The 25,825-nt window shown below is 37.9% G+C and overlaps 1 protein-coding gene and 1 long non-coding RNA gene across 42 annotated transcripts in view; one reads left to right on the top strand and one right to left on the bottom strand.

Moving 5' to 3' along the window:
• LOC123878005 (ryanodine receptor) overlaps positions 1-25,825 on the top strand; it is a 141,244-nt gene that overhangs the window by 20,960 nt on the left and 94,459 nt on the right. For 24 of the 41 annotated variants that reach the window (XM_045924982.1, XM_045924988.1, XM_045924983.1 and 21 more), the window contains 24 exons: positions 337-536; positions 1,106-1,288; positions 2,586-2,757; positions 3,406-3,575; positions 3,904-4,028; positions 4,798-5,001; positions 5,328-5,497; positions 6,932-7,122; positions 8,501-8,641; positions 9,899-10,053; positions 10,621-10,762; positions 11,906-12,116; positions 12,803-12,880; positions 13,753-13,883; positions 14,182-14,272; positions 15,624-15,773; positions 16,820-16,973; positions 17,495-17,622; positions 18,154-18,234; positions 21,528-21,627; positions 23,634-23,751; positions 23,881-23,961; positions 24,448-24,560; positions 25,009-25,120. In XM_045924982.1, coding sequence (XP_045780938.1) covers positions 337-536; positions 1,106-1,288; positions 2,586-2,757; positions 3,406-3,575; positions 3,904-4,028; positions 4,798-5,001; positions 5,328-5,497; positions 6,932-7,122; positions 8,501-8,641; positions 9,899-10,053; positions 10,621-10,762; positions 11,906-12,116; positions 12,803-12,880; positions 13,753-13,883; positions 14,182-14,272; positions 15,624-15,773; positions 16,820-16,973; positions 17,495-17,622; positions 18,154-18,234; positions 21,528-21,627; positions 23,634-23,751; positions 23,881-23,961; positions 24,448-24,560; positions 25,009-25,120 — 3,401 coding nt within the window. Of the gene's footprint in view, positions 1-336; positions 537-1,105; positions 1,289-1,349; positions 1,500-1,560; positions 1,711-1,981; positions 2,133-2,585; positions 2,758-3,405; positions 3,576-3,903; positions 4,029-4,797; positions 5,002-5,327; positions 5,498-6,931; positions 7,123-8,500; positions 8,642-9,898; positions 10,054-10,620; positions 10,763-11,905; positions 12,117-12,802; positions 12,881-13,752; positions 13,884-14,181; positions 14,273-15,623; positions 15,774-16,819; positions 16,974-17,494; positions 17,623-18,153; positions 18,235-19,354; positions 19,455-21,527; positions 21,628-23,633; positions 23,752-23,880; positions 23,962-24,447; positions 24,561-25,008; positions 25,121-25,825 lie in introns of those variants that run through there. The other 17 variants (XM_045925024.1, XM_045925004.1, XM_045925023.1 and 14 more) reach the window with 4 other exon arrangements.
• On the bottom strand, positions 5,845-25,472 carry LOC123878034. Its single transcript, XR_006798727.1, has 3 exons — positions 25,288-25,472; positions 13,355-13,362; positions 5,845-5,855 (listed from the first exon to the last, which is right to left on the bottom strand). It is a non-coding gene; the product is annotated as an uncharacterized LOC123878034 (long non-coding RNA).

Genomic DNA, 25,825 nt, shown 5'->3' with positions numbered 1-25,825 from the left:
ACGTTAAAAAAGCTCTCGTGTGAATGAGGCCTAAAACGAAGTAGCTTTAACACCCTTTTTAAGGCTCGGTACCCGAAGTTTACCAACGGGAGCCTTTACTAAGTCTCCATTGTCCGTCCGTCTGTCCGTCATGTCAGTGGGTTGTATCTCGTGAACCATAATAGGTAGAGACCTGAAAATTTAACAGAATGGTTATTTCTATTGCCGCTATAACAACAAGTACTTACTAAACATTTCAAAATTACCACTTTGAAAAAAAAAATGTTATTCCTTAGACGATGGATGGTACGGAAACTTTCGTGTGCGAGCGACTCTAACTTGACCGGTTTTTTTCAGCACACGACAAAAGAAAACGAGGTATCCATAGTGAACGCATCATTCCACGTGACGCACTGGTCCGTACAACCGTACGGTACTGGTATATCGCGCATGAAGTACGTGGGGTACGTGTTCGGGGGAGACGTGCTCCGGTTCTTCCACGGCGGTGACGAGTGCCTTACTATACCGAGCACGTGGAGCGGAGACGGCGGACAAAAGTGAGTTGATTCATATATTCGCAATTAATACCTAAACCATGGTTTAGTTTTTTCAGGACGATATCAAAGTGACCAAATAGCTCTTGTTTTATAGGCCAGGTTAATACAAACGGTAGGAATGTCTTTTCTAAACACTTTTTGTGCTAAAGCCTTCGTTGTTTGGGCATGCCGGATGCTGCAACCAGCAACGACATGACAGAAATACAGATTGACTCATACAAAATATAAAGAAAGTATTATTCGTGTTATCGTAGTGGATTGATATTTGATGTTTCTATGACTTGAATACTCGTACAGCAAACACTCGATGCTAATCTTGAGTAGAGAGTAGCACTAAAATTTTATTTTATTTCATTTTATTTTATTTTACAAGGAAAAGAAAAAGAACAAGAAAAGAAAAGGAAAGGAAGAAAAAAGGAAAATGTAGAGTCTTTAACTTAAAATTAATTTCCGTCCTTTTTTAACAATACTAAAAAGAAAAAGATGCAGACAGTCTCAATTTAGATTAGAGAAAAACATCAGAATTGACGCCAATGTTGCAAGTAAAATAAAATCTTTTCTTTATCCAGTATCGTAGTATACGAAGGTGGATCAGTGATGTCGCAAGCTCGCTCGCTCTGGCGTCTGGAACTGGCGCGCACCAAGTGGGCGGGTGGCTTCATCAACTGGTACCACCCCATGAGGATACGACACATCACCACGGGGCGATACCTCGGGGTCAACGACCAGAATGAGCTGTATTTGATTAGCAGGTGAGACAACATCAATATCAACCGATAGACGCCTACTGTTGGAGATAGGTCTCTTGATGTCGCAAGCTCGCTCGCTCTGGCGTTTAGAACTGGCGCGCACCAAGTGGGCGGGTGGCTTCATCAACTGGTACCACCCCATGAGGATACGACACATCACCACGGGGCGATACCTCGGGGTCAACGACCAGAACGAGCTGTATTTGATTAGCAGGTGAAACAACATCAATATCAACCGATAGACGCCTACTGTTGGAGATAGGTCTCTTGATGTCGCAAGCTCGCTCGCTCTGGCGTTTAGAACTGGCGCGCACCAAGTGGGCGGGTGGCTTCATCAACTGGTACCACCCCATGAGGATACGACACATCACCACGGGGCGATACCTCGGGGTCAACGACCAGAACGAGCTGTATTTGATTAGCAGGTAAGACATCATCATTATCAACCGATAGACGTCCACTGTTGGAGATAGGTCTCTTGATGTCGCAAGCTCGCTCGCTCTGGCGTCTAGAACTAGCGCGCACCAAGTGGGCGGGTGGCTTCATCAACTGGTACCACCCCATGAGGATACGACACATCACCACGGGGCGATACCTCGGGGTCAACGACCAGAATGAGCTGTATTTGATTAGCAGGTAAGACATCATCATTATCAACCGATAGACGCCCACTGTTGGAGATGAGTCTCTTGATGTCGCAAGCTCGCTCGCTCTGGCGCTTGGAACTGGCGCGCACCAAGTGGGCGGGTGGCTTCATCAACTGGTACCACTCCATGAGGATACGACACATCACCACGGGGCGATACCTCGGGGTTAACGACCAGAACGAGCTGTATTTGATTAGCAGGTAAAACATTATCATTATCGACTGATATACATCCACTGCCGGACATCCACACGCCACGGTCATGCGCCGCCCGAATCTAGCGACTCGTTTGATGTCATATGTGAGGTCTTATAATGCTTTCCGGTGCAAGGTCGCCATTCTAGTACCTTGGGACCCAAAAGTCGTTCGATTTTTCGAAGTATGTACCCTGTCCATTGCCGCTTCAGCATTGCAACCCGTTGAGCTTTGTCGATTACTCTGGTTCTCCTATGGATCTCTTCATTTCTGATTTGGTTATAAAGAGAAACTCAAAGCATGGCCCACCTCCATCGCTCGCTAAGTGATTGAGCTTTCTTATGAGACCCATAGTTAGCGATCATGTCTCGGTAATATAATATTAGTTAAATAGAGGATCGCAAAACAAATAGTCCAATCTGAAGTTGCAACATAAATTAAAGACGTATATTATTACAGGGAAGAAGCAACAACAGCATCTTGCGCGTTCTGCCTCCGCCAAGAGAAAGACGACCAGAAGGTGGTTCTGGAAGACAAAGACTTGGAGATCATAGGAGCTCCCATCATCAAATATGGTGACTCCACTGTCATTGTACAGCATTCTGAAACGGGACTGTGGCTGTCTTATAAGGTAAATATGTATATCTGACTATACTCTATCCGTGGAAAGAAGTTTGTATAGCGTTCTCTGTTATGTAATCCCATACAAATGATAGAGACAAAAATCTGTGGGCGCTAACCATTTTGAATGCCTAAGCAATTACAAACAAAACTCTGTTTTCTTATTGAATTTCGAATATTTTTAGGGTTTCGTACCTCAAAAGGAAAAACGGAACCCTTATAGGATCACTTTGTTGTCTGTCTGTCTGACCGACCGTCCGTCCACCCGTAGTGTATCAAGAAAACCTATAGGGTACTTCCCGTTGACCTAGAATCACGAAATTTGATAGATATGTAGGTCTCATAGCACAAATTAAGGAATAAATCCGAAAACAGAGAATTTGTGGGTACATCACAAAAAAAAATTAAAATATTATATGTTCACGAAAAAATAAATTTACTAAATCACACATAGGTAGATTGTCATTAACTTGCTGTGTTGCACATAAAAATATTTAAATATCTTGTACGGATGGTACGGAACCCTTGGTATACGAGTCCGACTCGCACTTGACCAGTTTTCTGAACTGTTCTTTTTCGGATTGAATTTCGAATGTTTTTTGAAAACATGTTTGTGATGTGCGGGTGAGATTTTGAAAGGGATTGTTATCGTTCACAGTCTTACGAGACAAAGAAGAAAGGCGTCGGTAAAGTAGAAGAGAAACAAGCTATCCTACACGAGGAGGGCAAGATGGACGACGGTCTAGACTTCTCCAGATCACAGGAGGAAGAATCTAGAACTGCTAGAGTTATTAGGAAGTGTTCTTCATTGTTCACTAAATTTATTACGTAAGTATTTCAAGTTTTTACCAGCATCTTAACAAAACAAACTAATGCAGCCTTTCCACCAGTACCTATATTATGTAGGATCACAATATTGTCATAGTCTATCTTAGTATTTCCGTTATTTTGTACACGTTTTAGAAACTAAACATAATATTATATGTGTGTGGTTTGCCAGATTTTTCGTAAAAATAACTAGTTTTAAAGTTACACGGATTTAAAGATTTGTATGTAAATACTCGAGACCGAGTAACTTTGAAACTGAATATTTTAACGGAAATCTGGAAAACTGTAGAGAACCAAATCTATTCTAATTTAAAAAACTACTTTCCAGTGGCCTTGAAACTCTACAAGAGAACCGACGTCACTCGATGTTCTTCGCGTCAGTCAATCTGGGTGAAATGGTGATGTGTTTGGAGGATCTAATCAATTACTTCGCGCAACCGGATGAAGATATGGGTAATTTTTGTTTTTAACTGTATCGTAATCGTGTCTTTAACCCCCGACCCAGAAAGAGGGGTGTTATAAGTTTGACGTGTGTATCTATGTATCTGTGTATCTGTCTGTGGCATCGTAGCTCCTAAACTAATGAACCGATTTTAATTTAGTTTTTTCGTTTGAAAGGTGGTTTGATCAAGAGTGTTCTTAGCTATTATCCAAGAAAATCGGTTCAGCCGTTTGAAAGTTATCAGCTCTTTCCTAGTTACTGTAACCTTCACTTGTCGGGGGTGTTATAAATTTTTAATTTACACTTGTTTTATGATGCAGTCTAAGATGGACGTGGACTAACTTGGAAGGGGTACGACATTTATGAAACACACATCCCATCGGTTTCTACGCGGCATCGTACCGAAACGCTAAATCGCTTGGCGGAATGGCTTAGCCGGTAAGGTGGTAGCTAGCCATGGCTGTAGCATTCCAAACTTCTAAATTATCCCTGCCGGGAATCGAACCCGGGACCTCCCAATTTTTTTTTTAAATATTAGCCATTTTAATCATAACTAACATTCCCCTTTCCCCTCCAACTAAGCGTAAAGCTTGTGCTAGGAGTGGGTACGACATACAATTAAATAGTGCAACGGATGGGGTTTGATCCGCCGACCTTTCGGATTTCAGTCCGCTCCTATAACCGTTGAGCTATTGAGGCTATAATTATAAGAACAAAATGCCAAGAAGGTGGTGTCTACTCGGTGGGATTCGCTATAAAAAAAACCTTCATAACTTCTAGAACATGAAGAGAAACAAAACAAATTCCGTGCGCTCCGCAACCGTCAAGACCTGTTCCAAGAGGAAGGCATCCTCAACCTGATCTTGGAAGCGATAGACAAGATCAACGTCATCACGTCTCAGGGTTTCCTCGCTGGGTTCCTGGCTGGGGACGAGTCTGGGCAGAGTTGGGACATGATATCAGTTTACTTGTACCAACTTCTGGGTAAGATGTCTTTAATTGTGTCACACTTTATTTGTAACTACCTTATGCCCGCGACTTAGTCTGCGTGAACTACACCACATACATAGGATCACTTCATTGTATGTCTGTCAAGACCCGACGAGGGAATCAAAACTTATAAGGTACTTCCCTTTGACCTAGAACAATGAAATTTGGCAGGCAGCAATGTCTTAAAGCACAAGTAAAGGGAAAAATCCAAAAACCGTGAACTTGAGGTCACGCTTCTTGAAAGATGATAGGGAACCATGATTATGATGTCACACAATGTACATGCGATTGAATCCTCGATAACACTATTACCTTTTCAGCGGCAATAATCAAGGGGAACCACACAAACTGCGCTCAGTTCGCCAACTCCAACCGTCTAAACTGGCTGTTCTCCCGTCTTGGATCGCAAGCGTCGGGGGAGGGAACTGGAATGCTGGACGTACTGCATTGTGTCCTTATTGACTCGCCAGAGGCTCTGAATATGATGAGGGTAAGTTATTTGAGTAGAAGCAATAGTTCAGTAGCAATAGTAATAGTAGAGCCTCATAAGAAAGTTCAGACACTCAGGAGGCTATAGAGAGAGCTATGTGTGGAGTTGCTCTACGTGATCAAATCAGAAATGATCTTCTCCTATCCGTAGGAGAAAGAGAGTAACTGACATAGCTCAATGGATTGTGAAGCTGAAGTGGCAATGGGCAGGGTTCATAGTTCAAAAATTGATAAACATTGGGGTCCTAAGGTGCTAGAATCTCTGGAATGCACAGTATTGGAAGACTCCCTTACTAGGTGGGCAGACAACATCAAACGAGTCGTATAGGGAGCCGCAAGACCGTGACGTGTGGAAGTCCCTACAAGAGACCTATGTCTAGCATGATATGTCTTATCTAGCGATAAATGTCTATCGGTTGATCATCCATCCATCCATCCATCCATCAGCCTATATGCGTCCGCCGTCCACTGTTAGACATTCCATCCTTCCTCATCCACCCGCTCCCCGCCACCTTCTTCAGGTCATCGGTCCAGCGGGCAGGAGGTCGCCCCACACTGCGCTTACCCGTACGTGGTCTCTACTCCAGAACACGTCTGCCCCATCGGCCGCCGGTTCTACGACAGTCATGACCTGCCCATTGCCACTTCAGCTTGCTAATCCTTTGAGCTGTCGGTCGCTTTTGTCTATCGGTTGGTAATGATGATAAATAGTTCGGTGGTAAAACGTCGAACTAATTTTCAGGAGTTCTGGGGTTGGATCGCAGGTAGGTATACAACTCTTAACATTTCGTTGTCATGTATGTATCTAAATATCAGTTGCTTTAGTCGTGAAGAAAAACTTAGTGAGGAAACCTGCATTCCTGAAAGTTCTCCATAGTGTTCTCAAAGTTGTGAAAAGTCTGCCAATCTACACTTGACCAGCGTGGCCAACAAAAAAAAAATAGTGTTATTTCTTGAACGATGCTACGGAATCCTTCGTACATGAGCCTGACTCCCACTTGACCGGTTTTTAACCCCCGACCCAAAAAGAGAGGTGTTATAAGTTTGACGTGTGTATCTGTGTATCTGTCTGTGGCATCGTAGCTCCTAATCTAATGAACCGATTTTAATTTAGTTTTTTTGTTTGAAAGGTGGCTTGATCGAGAGTTCTTAGCTGTACAAGAAAAACGGTTTAGCCGTTCGAAAGTTATCAGCTCTTTTCTAGTTACTGTAACCTTCACTTGTCGGGGGTGTTATAAATTTTTAATTTACACTTGTTACTCCTTTTTTTGTGGGTTAAATCTACAGATACTCTTCTGGGAAAAATTGGATAAATAGTAATAGTAAAAGTAACTATAGCTTAACTGTGGGATCAAGGGTAAGATACAGAAGGCAGTGGTTCTTGAGACGGCGCGCGGTGTTATAAATTTTTAATTTACACTTGTTATCTTTACAGGATGAACATATAAAAGTGATCATATCGCTGTTAGAAAAGCACGGTAGGGACCCCAAGGTTCTCGACGTGTTGTGTTCCCTCTGCGTCGGTAACGGGGTGGCCGTGAGGTCCTCGCAGAACAACATCTGTGACTATCTGCTGCCGGGGAAGAATCTACTGCTGCAGACCCAGCTGGTGGATCATGTGTCGAGGTAAAAGAAAAAAAATTCTTTGAATATCTATACCTACTCTAAACACGGAGAGAAGTTAGTATAGGGCTCTCTCTCTCTGTTACGTGATCCCTAACAAAGATAAAAAACCAGCCAAATGCGAGTCAGACTCGCGCACTGAGGGTTCCGTACTCGGGTAATTTTTCCGACATTTTGCACGATAAATCAAAAACTATTTATACATAAAAATTAACTAAAAATCTGTTTTAGAATATACAGGCAAAGCCGTTTTATATGATACTCCACTTGAAAAAGTTATCTTACTTTGAAAGTTAAAACACATTTTATTTTTTTTAAATGATGTACCTATTCACGCGCGACTTCGTCCTCGTAAATTTAAGTTTTTAAAAATCCCGTGGGCAAGCTTTGATTTTCCGGGATAAAAAGTACCTACTCTATGCTTCTATATTACATTACGGGCCCTTTCTTGTAAATCGGGTAAATAGGGAACTTTGAGATTCCTGTGGGAACTTTTGATTTTCCGGGATAAAAAGTAGCCTTAGATGTTCTTCCCGGGGATGTAAGCTAATTATGTACCTACCTTTTATCAAAATTGGTTTAACTGTTGGGCCGTAAAAATCTAGCGGCTTATGGATAGCATGAATTTCAAGTTCCAATTTTTTTTTTAGGTACTTTACTTACATACAATCTAGCCTAAGAGTAGGGCTAAATAAGCAATATTAGGTATATTAACCTATACAGTGGACCCCCGGTAAACCGACAATCGTTTTGCAGGGCAGTGTCGGACTATCGAATTTGTCGGATTATAGAGTACCTACTGCGTAAGAACCCCTATAGTCCGGCGTTTTTTACAAAAGAGTACCTTGTAATCCGACAAATTAAAGATCCAACGATAAGATTCTATATGTTATACATACCTACTCTGAAATACAAGTCAATAGGTACTTCACTATGTATGTCAAAAGTAAATCACATCACATTAATACAATAAAGGGGAAAGTTTGTGTGTATACTAAACGGATTGGGCTAAAATTAAGATTGGAGATGGATAATACCCTGGATAAGCACATAGGCCGGAATCCTAGAGAATAGACCGTATCCCGGAAAATTAAAGTGTTCCCGCGGGGTTCTTAAAAACTTACATCCACGCGAACGAAGTCGCGGGCATCAGCTAGTTCAATAATAAAATAAACTTGTCGGATTACAGGGGGTGCCGGATTAGACAGGGGCCGGATTACCGGGGGTCCACTGTACTTATAGTTATCTAAGAATCGGTCCATTAACTTATCTTAGTTTATAACTAGTTAGTTTTCATTGAAAGACGCTTTGTTCTTGTGTTCTTTAATCCAATTGACATTTCATACTTTTGAATGGACTCAAATACATAATGTCTTTTCAGTGTACGCCCAAACATTTTCGTTGGCCGAGTGGAAGGATCAGCAGTTTACCAGAAATGGTACTTCGAAGTGACCATGGACCATATTGAGAAGACCACACATATGATGCCACACTTGCGTATTGGATGGGCCAATACTACTGGGTAAGTTTAAGGCTCCAAAATATTCTCCATATATATGATAAATTCCAGTAGTGGGATAGCCGCGATGTTAATGAAAGAAAAGGACTTCGTCTGTGTTGGCGTTTGCTGGCGCGCGTGCTCTGCCTTTTTGGAGTGTTTTTTTTTTTGTTAAAAGTGGCCGGGTTTTGTGTTTTGCTGGTGTTTTTGGTGGTGGGACTGACTGGGAGGCGCTCGAAAGGGGTGCTGCGCGTGTGTCGGCGGGCACCGGCACAGACGAAGTCCATACTTGTATAATTTCCCTAACTTGTAAATAACTACAAACTTGACATTGGCTAATCTTTGTAAAGCCAGACGAGAGAAAAAATGTTTATTTTGTAAGTTTTGTCACGCATTAAAGGGTTAGTTATTCTGGCGCTTTCTCCACTTGAACTTAAAGCCACACTGCCTCAAACAGAATAAATTTTATCTTGTGTGGCACAATACGAACCAAGATAAAGATGAAAATTAAAACCCAACTACGATCATCGTCTTAATAAACGTTGAAATATTATAGTTAAATTGTTTTTCTGTCGCATTTTAATGTTGTAGTACACTTAAATTCATGAACTCAGACTTTTTTCCTCATTTATTTGACTTGCCACTCGATTAATTTAAAAAAAAATTTTTGAGACCCTCACTTTTTTGTATGTACCTACCTAACATCCGTCAAGTCGATTTTTTTCGTATAAAATGTAGCCTATGTCACCCAAACCACAATAACGAATCTTTTGACACTCATTCATCAAAATCGGCCAAGTAATTCAAGCGCTACGGTGGAACACACTGAATGTGATACCAAATCCATACATACATAGACTGCTAAAATCATAACCCTTCCATTTGGCTATGCCGTAGTCGGGTAAAAAGGGTCCAGCTTGGCATAAGCTTTTATGCCTTTTTTTTTTCTCTCTCGTCTGGCTTTACAAAGATTAGCCAATGTCAAGTTTGTAGTTATTTGTAACAAGTTAGTTAAACTATACAAGTATGGACCCCGTCTGTGCCGGCGCTCGCCGACATACGCACGGCACCCCCTTAGAGCGCTTTCCAGTCAGTTTTAACAAAAAAAAAAAAACACTTCAAAAAGGCAGAGCACGCCCGCCAGCTAACACCAAGACAGACGAAGTCCTTTATGCCTTATACATGCACAAAAGCATCAAGCGCTGATTTTTAGTCGTTTTAGTCGGGACCCCGATTGGTGAAGATGATGAACAAGGTTCTTGACAAACAGTTCTGTTGTAGGTATGTTCCATACCCGGGAGGTGGCGAGAAGTGGGGCGGCAATGGTGTAGGGGATGATCTGTACTCGTACGGTTTTGATGGAGCGTACCTCTGGTCTGGAGGCAGGAAGACGGCAGTTAACAGGACTCATGAGGAAGAACCGTTTATAAGAAAAGGTAATTTTTTTTCAAAAATAGGCATTTTATTCATTTTTAGGGTTCTATACCTCAAAAGGAAAAATAGAACCCTTATAGGATCACTTTGTTGTCCGTCTGTCCGGTCAGTCCGTCGTGTCTGTCGAGAAAACCTGTAAGGTATTTCCCGTTGACCTAGAATCATGAAATTTGGCAGGTAGGTAGGTCTTATAGCTCAAGTAAAGGAATAAATCCGAAAACTGTGAATTTGTGGTTAAATTAAAAAAAAAAAAGTATTTCAATTTTCAAAGTAAGATAACTAGATATACCAAGTGGGGTATCATTATATGAAAGAGCTTTACCTGTAGGTATATTCTAAAACTGATTTTTATTTATTTTTATGCATAATAGTTTTTGATTCATCGTGTGAAATGTTGGAAAAATACCCGAGTACGGAACCCTCAGTGGCCGAGTCTGACCCGCACTTGAGTGGTATTTTTAAAGATAAATAAAGATTGATCTTTGAAGAAGTTTTAGTGGGGGAAATTCCCCGTAATCCGATCATTATTTCAGACGCGGTTTTTTCAACCTGTAACGAAATTTTTTTAGGTGACGTCATCGGCTGCGCTCTGGACTTGACCATACCTCTGATAAACTTCATGTTCAACGGCGTACGAGTGACCGGCTCCTTTACCAACTTCAATCTGGAGGGGATGTTCTTCCCGGCCATCAGTTGTTCCAGTAAATTAAGGTAGATACAAGTGTAAATTAAAAATTTATAACACGCCCGCCAAGTGAAGGTTACAGTAACTAGAAAAGAGCTGATAACTTTCAAACGGCTGAACCGATTTTCTTGGATTATAGCTAAGAACACTCTCGATCAAGCCACCTTCCAAACAAAAACCAAAACTAAATTAAAATCGGTTCATTAGTTCAGGAGCTACGATGCCACAGACAGATACACGCGTCAAACTTATGACAATAAAGCCAGGGATAGCCCTATGAGAAGAGTCTCTTGATGGAGTGACCTTCTCCAAACCCGTAACGCACTCATATAATCTGATTATAGTCGACAAATGACTGATTGCGGATAGCCTAGAAATATCAAAAAAAAAAAAAAAACTTATGACACCCCTCTTTTTGGGTCGGGGGTTAAAAAATGGTAACTATCGAAACGTATGAAAATTTAGTAGATCCATAGGAGAATCAGGGTAACCAACATAGCTCAACGAGTTACGAAGCAAAAATGGCAATGGGCAGGGCACATAGTTCGAAAAATCCATAGACGTTGCGGTTCCAACTTCCAAGGTACTAGAATGGCGACTTGTACCGGAAAGGGCAGCGTTGGAAGTAGGATCATTGGAGGTTGGCTATCTGCACCTTGGATGCTGTTGCGCAGAATAAAGATCGGGTCCTTTTCCCAAACTATTGCAGTAAATTTAAAAGCCACGATGATCTAGTCTACTTCTAATGATAAATTTTGATAATTTTTGACACAGCTTTACGTACGTTACGTAATTAATTATCACCACTCGTACAAAAACAATTCCGACCATCAAAAGGAGTACAATTGTACCTACTTTTACCACCGAACCGCAAGACGTCGGGCGAGTTTCCATCCTTATGTCGACATTCCATCTACACGCACGAAATGTTTTGCGTCTTCATTCCTCATACGCATGGCTAAGGTTTGGAATACTCTTCCGCGATCTGTGTTTCCTACCTATTACAATCCGGGTATCTTTAAAACAAGAGTGAATAGGCACCTTCTAGGTAAACGCGTCCCATCTTAGACCACATCATCACTTTCCATCAGGTGTGATTGTGGTCAAGCGCTTGCCTATAGTGAATAAAAAAAAATACTTTGAACAAATGATTTGCCCTTGTCCAACAGTTGTCGTTTCCTCCTCGGCGGAGAACACGGTCGCCTGCGCTACGCGGCTCCTGAAGGATATTCTCCACTAGTGGAGTCCCTTCTTCCTCAGCAGATCCTCAGTCTGGAGCCGTGCTTCTACTTCGGAAACTTGGCTAAGAGAGCCTTGGCTGGTCCACCGCTTGTTCAGGATGACACAGCTTTTGTACCAACCCCTGTGGACACTGTATCGGTTAGTACCTTTACTATACCTCTCTCCCCTCAATATCTTTACGAAAAAGTAACCTGTAAAATTAAGTATTTTTTAGGATTCTTGAGGTCAAAAGGAAAAATTGAACCTTTATAGAATCACTTTGTTGTCTGTCTGTCCGTCTACGTCCGTCCGTCGTGTCTGTCAAGAAAACCTATAAGGTACTTCCCGTTGACCTAGAATCATGAAATTTGGCAGGTAGGCAGGTCTTATAGCACAAGTAAAGGAATAAATTCGAAAACCGTGGATTCGTGGTTACATCATTTAAAAAAAAATTAAAATGTGTTTCAATTTTCAATGTAAGATAACTATACCTACCAAGTGGGGTATCATATGCAAGGGCTTTACCTGTATATTCTAAAACAGATTTTTATTTATTTCATAATAATAGTATTCGATTTATCGTGCAAAATGTCGGAGAAACGGAACCCTCGGTGCGCGAGTCTGACTCGCACTTGGCCGGTTTTTTGTTAATTACTTAATGGTAGAACTTTTACTATGATTTTAATGGATTTAAGCGGAAAAAACTTTTAATTTTATTAATTGGTAGTAAAATACTAGAAGTTTAAAGATATAATTAAAATATGTTTCATCTAATGATAATCATGATCAGCTAATGATAAAAGTTACCAAATTTTAATACAAATACTTAATACTTTTGTTCACAGATTACTTTGGCAACTTACATCGAGCAAATCAGAGACAAACTAGCTGAAAATATTCATGAAATGTGGGCGATGAATAAGGTAGCTAATTATATCTCTACATAGTATAAAACAAAGTCACTTCACGCCGTCTATCTGTCTCTATGTACGCTTAGATCTTTTAAACTACGCAGTGCATTTTAATGCGGTTTTTATCAATAGATAGAGTGATTCATCTAATCAGTATTGTTCAAATTAATCACATGAGAGAAAAAATATTATGATAGTAGTTATGTTATCAGTTATCACTTATCACAATAATATTAAGTTAATTTTGAAGAAGGTACTTTTCAATTGTTGTAAGTATTTATTTTTTAAACATTCATTATTTGTGACAGGACCAAAAAAAAATAAAAAATTCAAGAGGAAGGTATGTACATACCTTACGTAGGTATAGTTTAAAATTGTTTTGTGTTAATTTGTTGAAATATGACGATAAGTAATTGTTCAAGATGTCGGAAGAAATCAAGCCGACTGAGAGCTTTCATCGAAAATGCTGTCTTATTTTTTTGAAACATGTATACCTGAACACCACATTAGTATCATTGTACCCGTGTGAAGCCGGAGCGGGTCGCTAGTTTATTTATTTACTAGCCGATGCCCGCGACTTTGCCCGCGTGGATTTAGGTTTTTTGAAATCCCGTGGGAATTCTTTGATTTTTCGGGATAAAAAGGAGCCTATGTGCTAATCCAGGATATTATCTATCTCCGTTCCAAATTTCAGCCAAATCCGTCAAGTAGTTTTTGCGTGAAGGAGTAACAAACATACACACACACACACATACAAACTTTCGCCTTTATAATATTAGTGTGATTCTGAGAGGAGACCCATCCTCAGTACTGAGCTGGCAATGGGTTGATAATGATGATTGTTTTAATCAGATTTTTGTGTAAAGAGTTATGTGAATTTGTAGATTGAAGCCGGTTGGTCGTACGGCGAAAACCGGGACGACGCGCACCGCATACACCCGTGCCTAGTTCCCTTTGAACGTCTCCCGGCCGCCGAGAAACGATACGACATTCAGCTAGCCGTGCAGACTCTCAAGTAAGTCGAACGTAACTATATTTACCTGACAGGGCATAAGATGGGTCTGCCCGCGAAATTCAAATTTAATTTGGTTTTTCACTATTTGTAAACTAATACGACAAAGTAGGCTTATGGCACTTTAATTGCGCCAATGGCAGTATCATCCTCACAGGTTTATATAAAAATCTTTACTTGAAAGGGTCCAGTTTAAGAAATTAGCTCTAGTATCGACTAATTTGTCAATTATAGTCGATACTAGAGCTAATTTCTATAACTGGATATATATTAGAAAAGCTTAATTTTTATTTACTTGCAGAACCATCCTCGCTCTCGGCTACTACATCAGCCTTGACAAGCCCCCAGCGCGGATCCGCAACGTTCGTCTACCCAACGAACCCTTCATGCAAGTAAGATTTTCCACTTCTCTTCAAAAAATGTTATAATGTGCGAGAGAGAAGGAAACTTAGACAACTGATAGCTTCAAAAATGTTAGAATGTGTGAGAGAGAAAGAAACTTTTGTTTCTCTCTCGTCTGCCTTTACAAAGATTAGCCAATGTCAAGTTTGTAGTTATTTGTACTTAACTATGCAAGTATGGACCCCGTCTCTGCCGGCGCTCGCCGACATACGCACGGCACCCCCTTATAGCGCTTTCCAGTCAGTTTTAACAAACAAAAAAAAAACACTCCAAAAAGGCAGAGCATGCTCGCCAGCTAACACCAACACAGACGAAGTCAGAAAGAAACTTAGGCAATTACTGTTAACCGCACGCGGCGCCTTAAATCAAGACACACGGCCAGTGTGTCAAACCAAGTTCGAATAGAATAGAATAGAATAGACTTTTTATTCAAATAAACTTTTACAAGTGCTTTTGAATCGTCAAATAATTTACCACTGGTTCGGAATGCCGTTCCTACCGAGAAGAACCAGCAAGAAACCCGGCGGTTGCTCTTTTCAATTGTGCAATTTACAATAATATTCTATACTATACAAGCAATTCCAGACCCGCGCATTGCTGGAGCGAGTCAAATCCATGCTTTTTTATCATTTACATAATCTTCGATTGTGTAATATGCTTTTGCCAGGAGCATACTTTTAATGGATTTTTTAAACTTTGGTAAAGGCAAGTCTAATATTGACTGTGGAATTTTATTATAAAATATTACACTCATTCCCACAAATAACTTTCCCACTTTTCTGAGGCGGAGCGTAGGAGTTGCGAGCTTATTACGATTTCTAGTTGGCCTGTCATGGAAATCACCGATTAAGAAAAAATCTTATAAGATTATGCTTACCAGACCCAGCCGGTATTCTTGTAACATCGATTCTGGTGTCAGTCATGTCATCCGTGTTTTTAAATATAGGTTGGTCCTTCGTACACCAATGTGTTACGTCACTTTTCACATTACTACAGCATAATATTTATTTTAATAGATTTAATTAAGCAGTTCAAAGTACATTATTACCACTACCCATATTATAAATTCAATGTGTTTGTTTGTTGATTTGTCCTTCAATCACGTCGCAACGGAGCAACGGATTGACGAGATTTTATGCATGGTTATAGTTAATCTAGTGTTTAATGTATCGCCATTCCAAACAACCAAATCCGTTCAGTAATTTTTGCGTGAAAGAGTAACAAACATAAAGAGATATATACACATAAACTTTCGCCTGTATACCTAATATTAGTGTGATATCACTCACGATAGTTTTAACGCTAAAACATCTCAGCGTACTGTTATGATTTTGTCCGCAGTCTAATGGGTATAAACCAGCCCCACTGGACCTGAGCGCTGTTACCCTGACACCCAAGATGGACGAGTTGGTCGACCAGTTGGCCGAGAACACGCACAATCTTTGGGCGAGAGAACGCATTCAGCAGGGTTGGACCTATGGACTAAACGAGGTAAATAGAACATAGACAAGCCAGCCCCACTAGATCTACGCACTGTCGCTCTGGTTCAGCAGCGATGGGTCTACTTATAGACCTTATAGTCTGACGCTTGCGACAGATGCTTGTGACAAACAGCAAACAGCAAGCAGCAGTGTAGACGGGTGTTTGCGTATGCTTGCCAACCTTCGATTGGCAGGCAAGTCATATGTGGTATTTGCCAATGCTTGCTGTTTGTTGTTTGCTACAAGTTTGAGATAGTACGGTCATGTAGTACGGAAACACATATCATGTTGACTTGTTTTGTGTTCATCAGAGTTATATATTCTACCCTTATTTGTTAAGTTCTTCATTTTAATTTCTGTAATATATTCTACATCTTTTATTGCTATTATGACTCGCTTATGTATTATGCTTTATTGTTTCTACATGTTATTTTCTCTTATGGTGTTCTGTTATTTATTTGAATCTAAATTTTATTATTCAGATTTATTTACGTTATTGTATCATTACTTTTATTTATTTTTTGTACTAATCTAGGAGCTACAAGCAGATTATTCTAGATTCGAGGGCTGCGACTCTCACACTTATTATTGCTCATATATACTAGGTGTGAGGGTCACAGCAAGTCGTATCTATGAAATCTCCACAAAGAAGACAAGCATTACTTCTGGCCAGTCTCCTAAGACTTATTATTTTTATTTTTCTTCTGGTTTAACACGGCTTGCCAATGTCAGGTTTGTAATTATTAATGCTATAAGTTAGAGAACTTATAGTAAAATAATGAAAAATTGGGAATTGAGCCTTATTTATATTTTGGTTGTAACGGATAACTGTTTCTTATAAACCTCATGTAATACTTATTTAACTTTTTATTAATTCAAGTGATTACTAGTAATAAGTGTTATGCCAATATGAACTAACAAAAGTACATGATCTGATAAAAACTTTATATATCGTAGCATGGTCGTGTGCTTTAGTCGGAATTTATTATACTATTTGTTTTTCTTTATTTATTTACTAAACAAGCAAAAACAGTCAGTTTGATCATTAATTTCCAGGACTCCGATATGCAGCGGTCTCCTCATTTAGTACCATATCCGAAAGTAGACGACGCGATCAAGAAGGCAAACAGAGATACCGCTTCAGAAACTGTTAGAACTCTGCTTGTCTATGGATACAACCTAGATCCACCAACTGGGGAGCACCAGGAAGGTAACTATTCATGAAAATGTAGTAGTATTTCTAGGGTTCCGTATTCTGTAAAATTCCAAAATGGCCGCCATGAAAATTCAAAAAAATGATTCTTTAAAAAAATATATAATCACCGCACCGTCACGGTCATTCCGGCAGCAAATTATGAGCGAGATAGCACGAGTTTCTGTTGTTCTTGTGTTTGAAATCTTATATTAAAGCAATAAGGTCTGTATTACATTGGTGCACATTCGGTTTTAGTCCGCGTTAGATTGCGCTTTTCCGCGTAAACGAATTTTGCCAATAGGTACTTTACAGTGTACTTATTCTGTACTGTACACTGTTCTTTAGACCATATAAACTTACAGTGAAAGTTTTATTAGTACCTCCTGGAGGTCAATGTCAAACATTATTTGATCTAAAACTATTTTACTAAGCGATATTGGCTGTTAAACTAATATAGTTACGGCTCATATTTGAAAAAAGGGTAAGTACAATTGGAATGAGCAAATAAAAACTCATTTTTGCATACATTTTTCCAGCTCTATTAGCCGAAGCGTCAAAACAGAAGCAAGCGGACTTCAGAACTTATAGAGCAGAGAAAAACTATGCTGTCAGTTCTGGGAAATGGTATTTTGAGTTCGAGATTCTTACTGCTGGACCTATGAGGGTAAGCTTGGTGTCTGTCAATTTTTGGGCTCTTTACTAAAACAAGGGACTATTACAGTCCGGTCTAGTTCTTTTGTGTCTTTTTAACTTTTATTCATAAAACATATTGACATAAACTTTATGCTAAGACACTACCGAAGCTACCACAGATTGACATGCCAGCCCTTCCAACGGTGATGTTAACAAACAAGTCTGTTTCTCCGTTTTTCGAAACCATATGTAAATCTATATACCTACATAACATTAAAGGAACGACTGACTGACTGACTAGTCTATCAACTCACAGCTCAAATTACTGGACAGATTGAACTTCTTCCTGACCGTATCCCACACTACGTGGAATCGGTATAACATTTCTTCTTCTACTCACTTCTGTCATTCATCATCGCATTTTCCATCCCCTTTTACATGCATATCTCCTTTCACGCAATCTATCCAGCTTCTCTTTGGTTTTCCTCTCCTCTTTTTTTTAACATAAATATGGATATGGTTAGCTGGATTAGTACTAATGTGAAAGTTCGTCCTGTTTTAGGTTGGTTGGGCTCATGCGGACATGCCACCAGGCATGATGTTAGGTCAAGATGAGAACTCTTGGGCTTTTGATGGATACAATGTAAGTTTTTGTACAATTCTGTTCATTCTGTAAGGTAAATGCCCTGTTTTGATCAAAGTTTGACCATCAATGTAAAGAAATATACTATACTTAAATATAATTATTATTATTTGGTAAATATAATATTGCGGGTACCTATTTGTGCAAAACTCGCCAGAATTGAAAGGCATAATAAAAGACAAACTCCATCTACATTGTTTATTTTAATCATTTCTATGAAACTCAATGTTAGTTTTTTTAGCAACTTGATATTTTAAATGTGAAATGTTTCACAATAAATGTTCGTCCAAGGTCTATGTACAAATTGTTTGTTTCTATAGTGTATGATGTCAATCGTAATGCCTCTAATTTCTTCATTGATGGAGTTACCTTGGCCAAAATTCTTTTATCGACTGGGCATTTTCCTTTCCTAAATAATGTGTTTATTAATAATTATTATTAATCGTAATCAATTATTCAAAAACTCACTTCAACTTTAGGATTTTGAAGATTATCAGATCGATTGTTGTTTACAATAGGAAAATATAATTTAGGTCATTGGCGTCGATTCTAATGTTTTTCTCTAAACTAAATTTAGAGTATCTGCATCTTTTTCTTTTTAATATTGCTAAAAAAGGACGGTAAATGAATTTTAAATTAAAGCCTAAATTTTAGTCATGTTCTACAAATTTATACACTATGCTCAAGACTGGTATCTAAGTCACGAGATTTGAAGCTGAAATCTCTATAGGGCGTACTTTGACTTTGCTCAGACTTAAGACAATGTTAAAACGAGACAGCGTTATACCGCTGGCATAAGTCTCATTTTATACAAGGAGCCAAAAGCTTAATATGAATATCATGGACTTCCGCAAAATAACACCTGCTTCTATACAACTTTCGTTTTAACTGAAACTTAAGTCTAGGCAAAGTCAAAGTGTGCTCTATAAATTCCAACCTTACATTTCCAAATTAAGTTAGTAATTTTTTTTTTTTTACTGTATTGGTAAGAAAAAGAAGTGAGTACTCTAAAATTTAGTCGCGATCAGAGTCAATACGATTGTGTTTCTTTGGTCTTAATCATATAATTTTATTGTGACCAAATCCCGAGCAACGACTTAACAATTTTTGGTGACCGCAGTCGCTAAAATGGCACGGTGGGACTAGCGACACCTTTGGGCAGCAACTGAAAGTTGGTGACATTGTCGCTTGCTTCCTTGACGTAACCGACCAGACGATTAGTGAGTTTTAGTTAGGTGTTTAGTACTTGTCTGATAAATGTTGTTAACTATTGACTAATATTACTTATACACGGTGAAATTTTAGTGGCTTTAGAGCCATGGCTAAGTGAACTGCCTTAAGCAATATTGAAAAACTAGGCATTTTTTTTATTAAAAAAAAGTATCTTGAGTCTTGATACAAACCTGAGTCTATGAGAAACATTAGTAGTGGCCGAGCGCCAGGTGAAAATCGTGCTGTTATGACTTCCGAGACAAAGCGATATGGTTGGGTACTTACTACTGGCTCGCGAATCTTCCAAGCAATATTTTCTCGATTGAATTTTTTTATTTAAAGACTAGTGTCAATATAAATGATTGAAATAGATAGTACTGCTTAAAACGATTCATTTTGTCAGGAATCTAAAACCACTAAAATTTCACCATGTATAAGATCATCAAAAGAACAATGTTACGTGAAGTAAAGAAAAATTGGCATGAAATTGTAATAATTATTAACACAAAGAGATTTTGTGTTTGGTGAAACTAAATTTTTGCGAATTGCATCCTATTCTTTCTTCTACACTATCGTCTACTTATTTTACACCGAATAATGTGAAGTATATTAAGTATAATTGAAATTACGAGACCGTGCTAAAGATCAACAGTGAAGACTAGGTATACTTACCGGCAATAGTCATGCCTGACCTCCAATGTGAGCTCGTGTAAGTATTGTTCCACGCACTCGTGTAATGTGAACGGATATAGCACTCACACTAATGCAGATGGCGAACGCAGGCCGCGGGTTTCCTTTCTCCCTCGCGTTGCATTGATGCCTACGACCGACGCGTCTTGCGGTTAAATTCAAAAACGACTATTTAATTGGCGCCTATCTATCCTAAATTTTGTGAATTGTCATCAGTACTAGATAGAAAGTTATTTACTTTAACAGCAAAATATTATAAAGCTGATTTAAACATTTCCTTATAGCTATTACAAATAAAATTAATAAAATACAGAAAACAAAAATTGGCAAAACAATATCAATCCATAATTCGATACTGAAAAATTGCGTTAAAAGTACCTATTTCAAGCGGTCAAGCAATGAAATAGAAATTACATAAAATATACCTTTCAAAACTGACTGAAGAACCTTAAAAAGTCAATAAGTCATTAGGTACTAAACTACTATAGTAGTAAAAATCAGTCAGTGTCGGTTAAAATCGATAGAAATACACATTCTGTGAAAATTTCAGCTATCTACATGTTACGGTTCACGAGATACAGCCCGCTAACAGACCGACGAATGGACGGACGGATAGTAGAGGCTTAGTAATAGGATCCCGTTGGTGTTTGGGTACTGAACCCTAAAAGTAGAACAATAAATACAAGGGACAAACAACATTTATTGGACAAGCACAACAATGTTGTATTGATAATTTCATTTGTCGATTAGAAAGTATTGAAATGTCGATATTATTGTCCTCTTCCCTAACGTGTTTGTAACATTGACTTATGATATGAGTAGATAGTCCCCTTTAAAATTAACATTACCTTATCATACTTATTATATAGGAAGAAATTATTTTCCAGAGGTAATATCAAGAGACAAGTCTGCTACATGAAATTATATTTTTTTTAGTTTTAAAAAAAATTAAAAACTTTAAATAAATCAAGTTTGCGACAAAATAAAGAGATTAAGGATAAAGTAGGTATTATATCCTGTCATTACAATAACATAAACATTAGCAGAAAAACTTTCGAAAGTATAAAAACTGAACTGAACAATATTAATGATTAACTTACCTGTAAGTGAAGTTTTATCATAATTATACGAGGACGTTGTCCGAAATTAATTTATACAGTAGGTAGTAGGTAATAGTAGTACACACAAGGTGTTGCCAATCTGCACTGTATTTGATTTTTTTCTACTAACTAATAAAATGAAAAATAATTTACTTTATGAATATAGCTTCAATTAATAGATTGAAGATAATATTACAGAAAATGATCATGTATATCTTAAGAATAAAACCAATATCTATCTAAAAACGGTTATTTTCAGTTAGGCTTTAAGATTTTGTTCAAATTTTCAAGGAGGAAAAAGTGTACTTGGGTAGTACGGAGTCTTTTGGCAAGCAATGGGCGGTGGGGGACGTTGTAGGCGTATTCCTTGATCTCATTGACAAGACGATAAGTAAATAAAAGAATTTTTGGCTGGCAGAAATGTGCTTGCTTAATATTAACGTGGTTGGAACATTTTTATGACCAAAATCGGAAAAGTTTTATTCGAAAAATGCATAAAAATTTGAGGAACAACAATAATTTCTATATAGATGTTGTTGTGAAACTACAAAATATTATAGCTCAGTGCAATTTATACGGAAGGAAAAAATCCGGTTGCTGTATTTTCACAATTAAAATCGATTCTTTCATGTTATTATGATTCGAAAAGAGTAACAGCTTAGTTTCTTATTAGCTCTTCTCAGTAAAACTGATTTCAAAACCGCTTAAAGTATCACAGTCGTAGTATAAAATACACTACCTACATGAAATAAAAATAAAAAATGTTTTTTTGAAGTCCGTATTGGACCTAAATCTTTGATTTTTGGGTTTTTATAGGTTCTCAGCAAAGAGATATAACTATCACAGAAAACAGTCCAAATTATTGTTAACATAATAGTTAAGATGTCCCAAAACTGTGAAAGAAAGCGATGAATCTAAATATTTCATAACTACGGAATTTAAAAATTGTAATACTTCCTAAAATATTTACGGATGGGTAAAATGATTTAATAATGAAGTGTTGTTTAAATACAAATAAGACTCAAAAGAAAGGATTTAAATGAAAATTACCAACTATTAAAATTATTTCGCACATCAATCTGGATTAAGTTTCTTGGAAGTTTTCTGTTTGAGACTCGTTCAACAAAAATTAAAAAGCGTCTACAAAAGTTCCTAAAGATGTTCCTGCCATTTTAAAATTCACGCCAAGCTTATCAACTTCATAGCTTGTAGGCTCTAGGACAAAACCTACGCCTTTGACCGTTAACGTGATACCATAGCATCGCTTTGCTTTGATATTTATCTTTAAAAAATAAATTTAATACTTCTCAATAATAATAGAAGCATCTATGGATAGAGTAGTACGAAATAGCATGGGTAGAAGTTTAGAAATAAAAATCATGCTGAACTTAAACGACACAATGCACAAAGTCCTAATTTACTCGTAAACGGGGTAAAAGCAGCCAAACATGTTAGAGAACATGAATTTATTTTCAACCTTAGTAGTGTAATTTTTTCTGTACACGCAAGTACATGATAAAGATTGAGCATACACGTAATAACTTAATTACGAAAATCCTGCCAAGAAAAATTATCTTGTGACACAATATTCACAATCACATAATTAATCGTCAAAGTCCCTGATTCGTTGTCGACCTGACTTGCCTTGGTATTTTATTGGATTGAGCACCAATCTTTGATGTAACTTTAATCATATTTAGCACAAGGATGATATTCAATCATAGTCGTTTCAAAAATTTCGTTTTCTATCGCCCTTTTTCCTTTTTACTCTTCTTCTGCTCTTATACTCTTTATGTTTATGCTTATTCTTTTTATTATTAAACCCTTTGTCATCTATACGTACCTATCTATTCTCTAAACTTTGAACTTAGAAAATCATCCTTGTGCTAAATTTTTTCCTAATCTTAACATGGTTAATAAGTACCAATGTTTCAGAGGCTTTTCTCGTACAATTAATGAGACTTACTAGCAAAGAACTCTACACAAAAGATGCTGTAAGTATGTAGTACTTTTTTGTAAGCCCCAGATAAATCACCTCTTTCGTCACTTACTCATCGCTTGTTATTGATATTGTTAAAATTATTGTTAACAAAAGGCTTCCGTGCTTGGTTTTGTTATGTTTTTGTAACTTCAAAGTGTGTTAACATTAACACCCATTCACGATTTTAGTAAATTTTCATACTGTAAATCTAATTTCTTTTATTTGTTAACGTTACTATCAGTACCATAGAGAGAATTAAGAATTCCTTTTTTTGTAATAAGAATAAATTAAAAAATTGGTGTAGCAATGTATTAGTAAATGTTTAAAGTATTTCGCAATTTAGTGACATCTTTTTTGTGTCTGGAATTTTATTTCAAATGAAATGTTTGGATTAATGATGTTAATGTGTATATTAGGTTTTTCCTTGAACGGAGAGTTGCTTATGGATGCTCTCGGAGGTGAAACTACTTTTGCAGACGTTCAAGGAGATAATTTTGTACCGGCATGCACTCTTGGAGTGGGCCAAAAGGCTAGGTAAGTAATACTACTTATTTATTGAGAACTCATTCATTGGTTTGGTCGTATTTTCTTACTTAAATTCATATAAATTTTTATAAAAGTAGTAATTTATTTTGTGCTTATGAATAATATACTCTATTTCAGGCTATCGTATGGTCAGGACGTCAACTCATTGAAATATTTTACCACTTGCGGTCTACAAGAGGGCTATGAGCCATTCTGTGTGTATGTACAGCACTTTCACATTATTTTCTTACTAAAATTTGATATAACCTAGAAATATTATCTGTCATAAAATTATTTTTATACATCAAAAACATAAAAGGACCTAGAGGTGAGCCTTAAAGTACACTCATAACTAAGAGTGGTCTCGGTAACTTTTCTTGTTATGTCAGAGCTCCAAAAATCAACAACTATGCACAACTCTCTTATACACAATGTCTAAACTAAAATTGACAGATCTCTACATCCCTTACTGCAGAGATCATTATGAAAGGGATAGCAATATATTTAAACCTGTCATTGTAATTTAGTTTAGAGCTTGTGTGCAATATACTTAGCCACATTGACAGTTATTACGTTATTCGGTAATTATTTCTATAATTTCTTAAATAATGATTTCATGTTTTACATTATCAAAAGCCAAATAAAAATCGTTATTGTATTTTGAACTTCTTAATTGAATCTATTGAAATGAATTTTATGCTGTAGTAATATGAAACGTGACGTAACACATTGGTATACGAAGGACCAACCTATATTTGAAAACACGGATGAGATGGCCGACACCAGAATCGATGTTACAAGAATACCGGCTGGGTCTGGTAAGTATAAGAATTTTTCTTATTCGAACTTGGCTTGACACACTGGCCGTGCGTCTTGATTTAAGGGGCGGTGTGTTTACCAATTATTTAAGTTTCCTTCTCTTTCGCACATTAACTCATTCTAACATTTTCAATGATTGTGACAGAATCAGTACTTTTTTAACAAAATGTGGCTCAGCCATGTCCCAAACAACAGACATATTTTTATCGTAATATACCTATCAAGTTTTGATAGGGAAAAATGGTGATGAAAAATACTGAATTTTTTCACCATTTTCGTCTATGAAATACTACTGATATTACGATGGTACGGAATCCTTCATGTGTGAGCTCGACATGCGCTTGACCGATATTTTGCCTTTCAGTTTCGATCTATTGATTACCATCCCGAGAAAGGTAAGTTCAGAAAAGAAAAGAAATATAAACAAATATCTATTTCCTTTCGTAGAGACGCCGCCATGTATGAAAATCTCCCACAACACCTTCGAAACGATGGAGAAAGCTAACTGGGAATTCCTCAGGCTGTCACTACCTGTAATCTGTCAGACCGAATTCATAGAGTAAGTCAATTACATACATTACATACTGTGGAGATTTGGGTACCATCCATAAATGACTAGCAAATTAGTTCAGATTTCAGAACCTACTTATCAACTACCATAATGTTGTTATGGTACGTAAGGTATTTAACATTATGTAGGTAGGTAACATTATGGTGGTAAGAAACAAGGAACCAACAGCTTAATTTGCTATAAACTGCTAAACCAGACAAATCTGCATGGTGCAAGATGCAGCATGCGATGTGCACCGCCCGCCCTACCACTGGTAAACATGCAGGAAAAGCCAGCCACCAAGCAAACAATACGCAACACCACCACGCAGCACCACACAGATCCCAAAACCACTTGACGCACATTTTGACCCGACAGCGGCACAATTACAAATTACAAGGCACAATTAAAAATTTTGAATTGTACCTTGTAAGGTCTACATCTTCTGAATTTATAGCGAACTAGAGAATGCCCACGGCTTCATCCGCTTAGATTTCGGTTTTTTTTAATCCCGTAGGAACTATTCAATTTTCCGGGATTAAAAGTAGCCTATGTCCTAAATCTGTACCAAATTTATCCCAAGTCTGTACCAAATTTCATTAAAATTGGTTCAGTGGTTGGGCCGTGAAAACGTAGTATCGTAGTAGACAGACAGACAGACACACTTTCGCTTTTATAATATAAGTATGGAGTATGGATTAAGCTGTTGGTTCC

The sequence above is a fragment of the Maniola jurtina genome, chromosome 25 (assembly GCF_905333055.1).
Source record: "Maniola jurtina chromosome 25, ilManJurt1.1, whole genome shotgun sequence".
NCBI classification, from domain to species: domain Eukaryota; kingdom Metazoa; phylum Arthropoda; class Insecta; order Lepidoptera; family Nymphalidae; genus Maniola; species Maniola jurtina.
The sequence above is the reverse complement of the archived record's forward strand: the minus strand, read 5'-3'. Positions and strand labels throughout refer to the sequence as shown.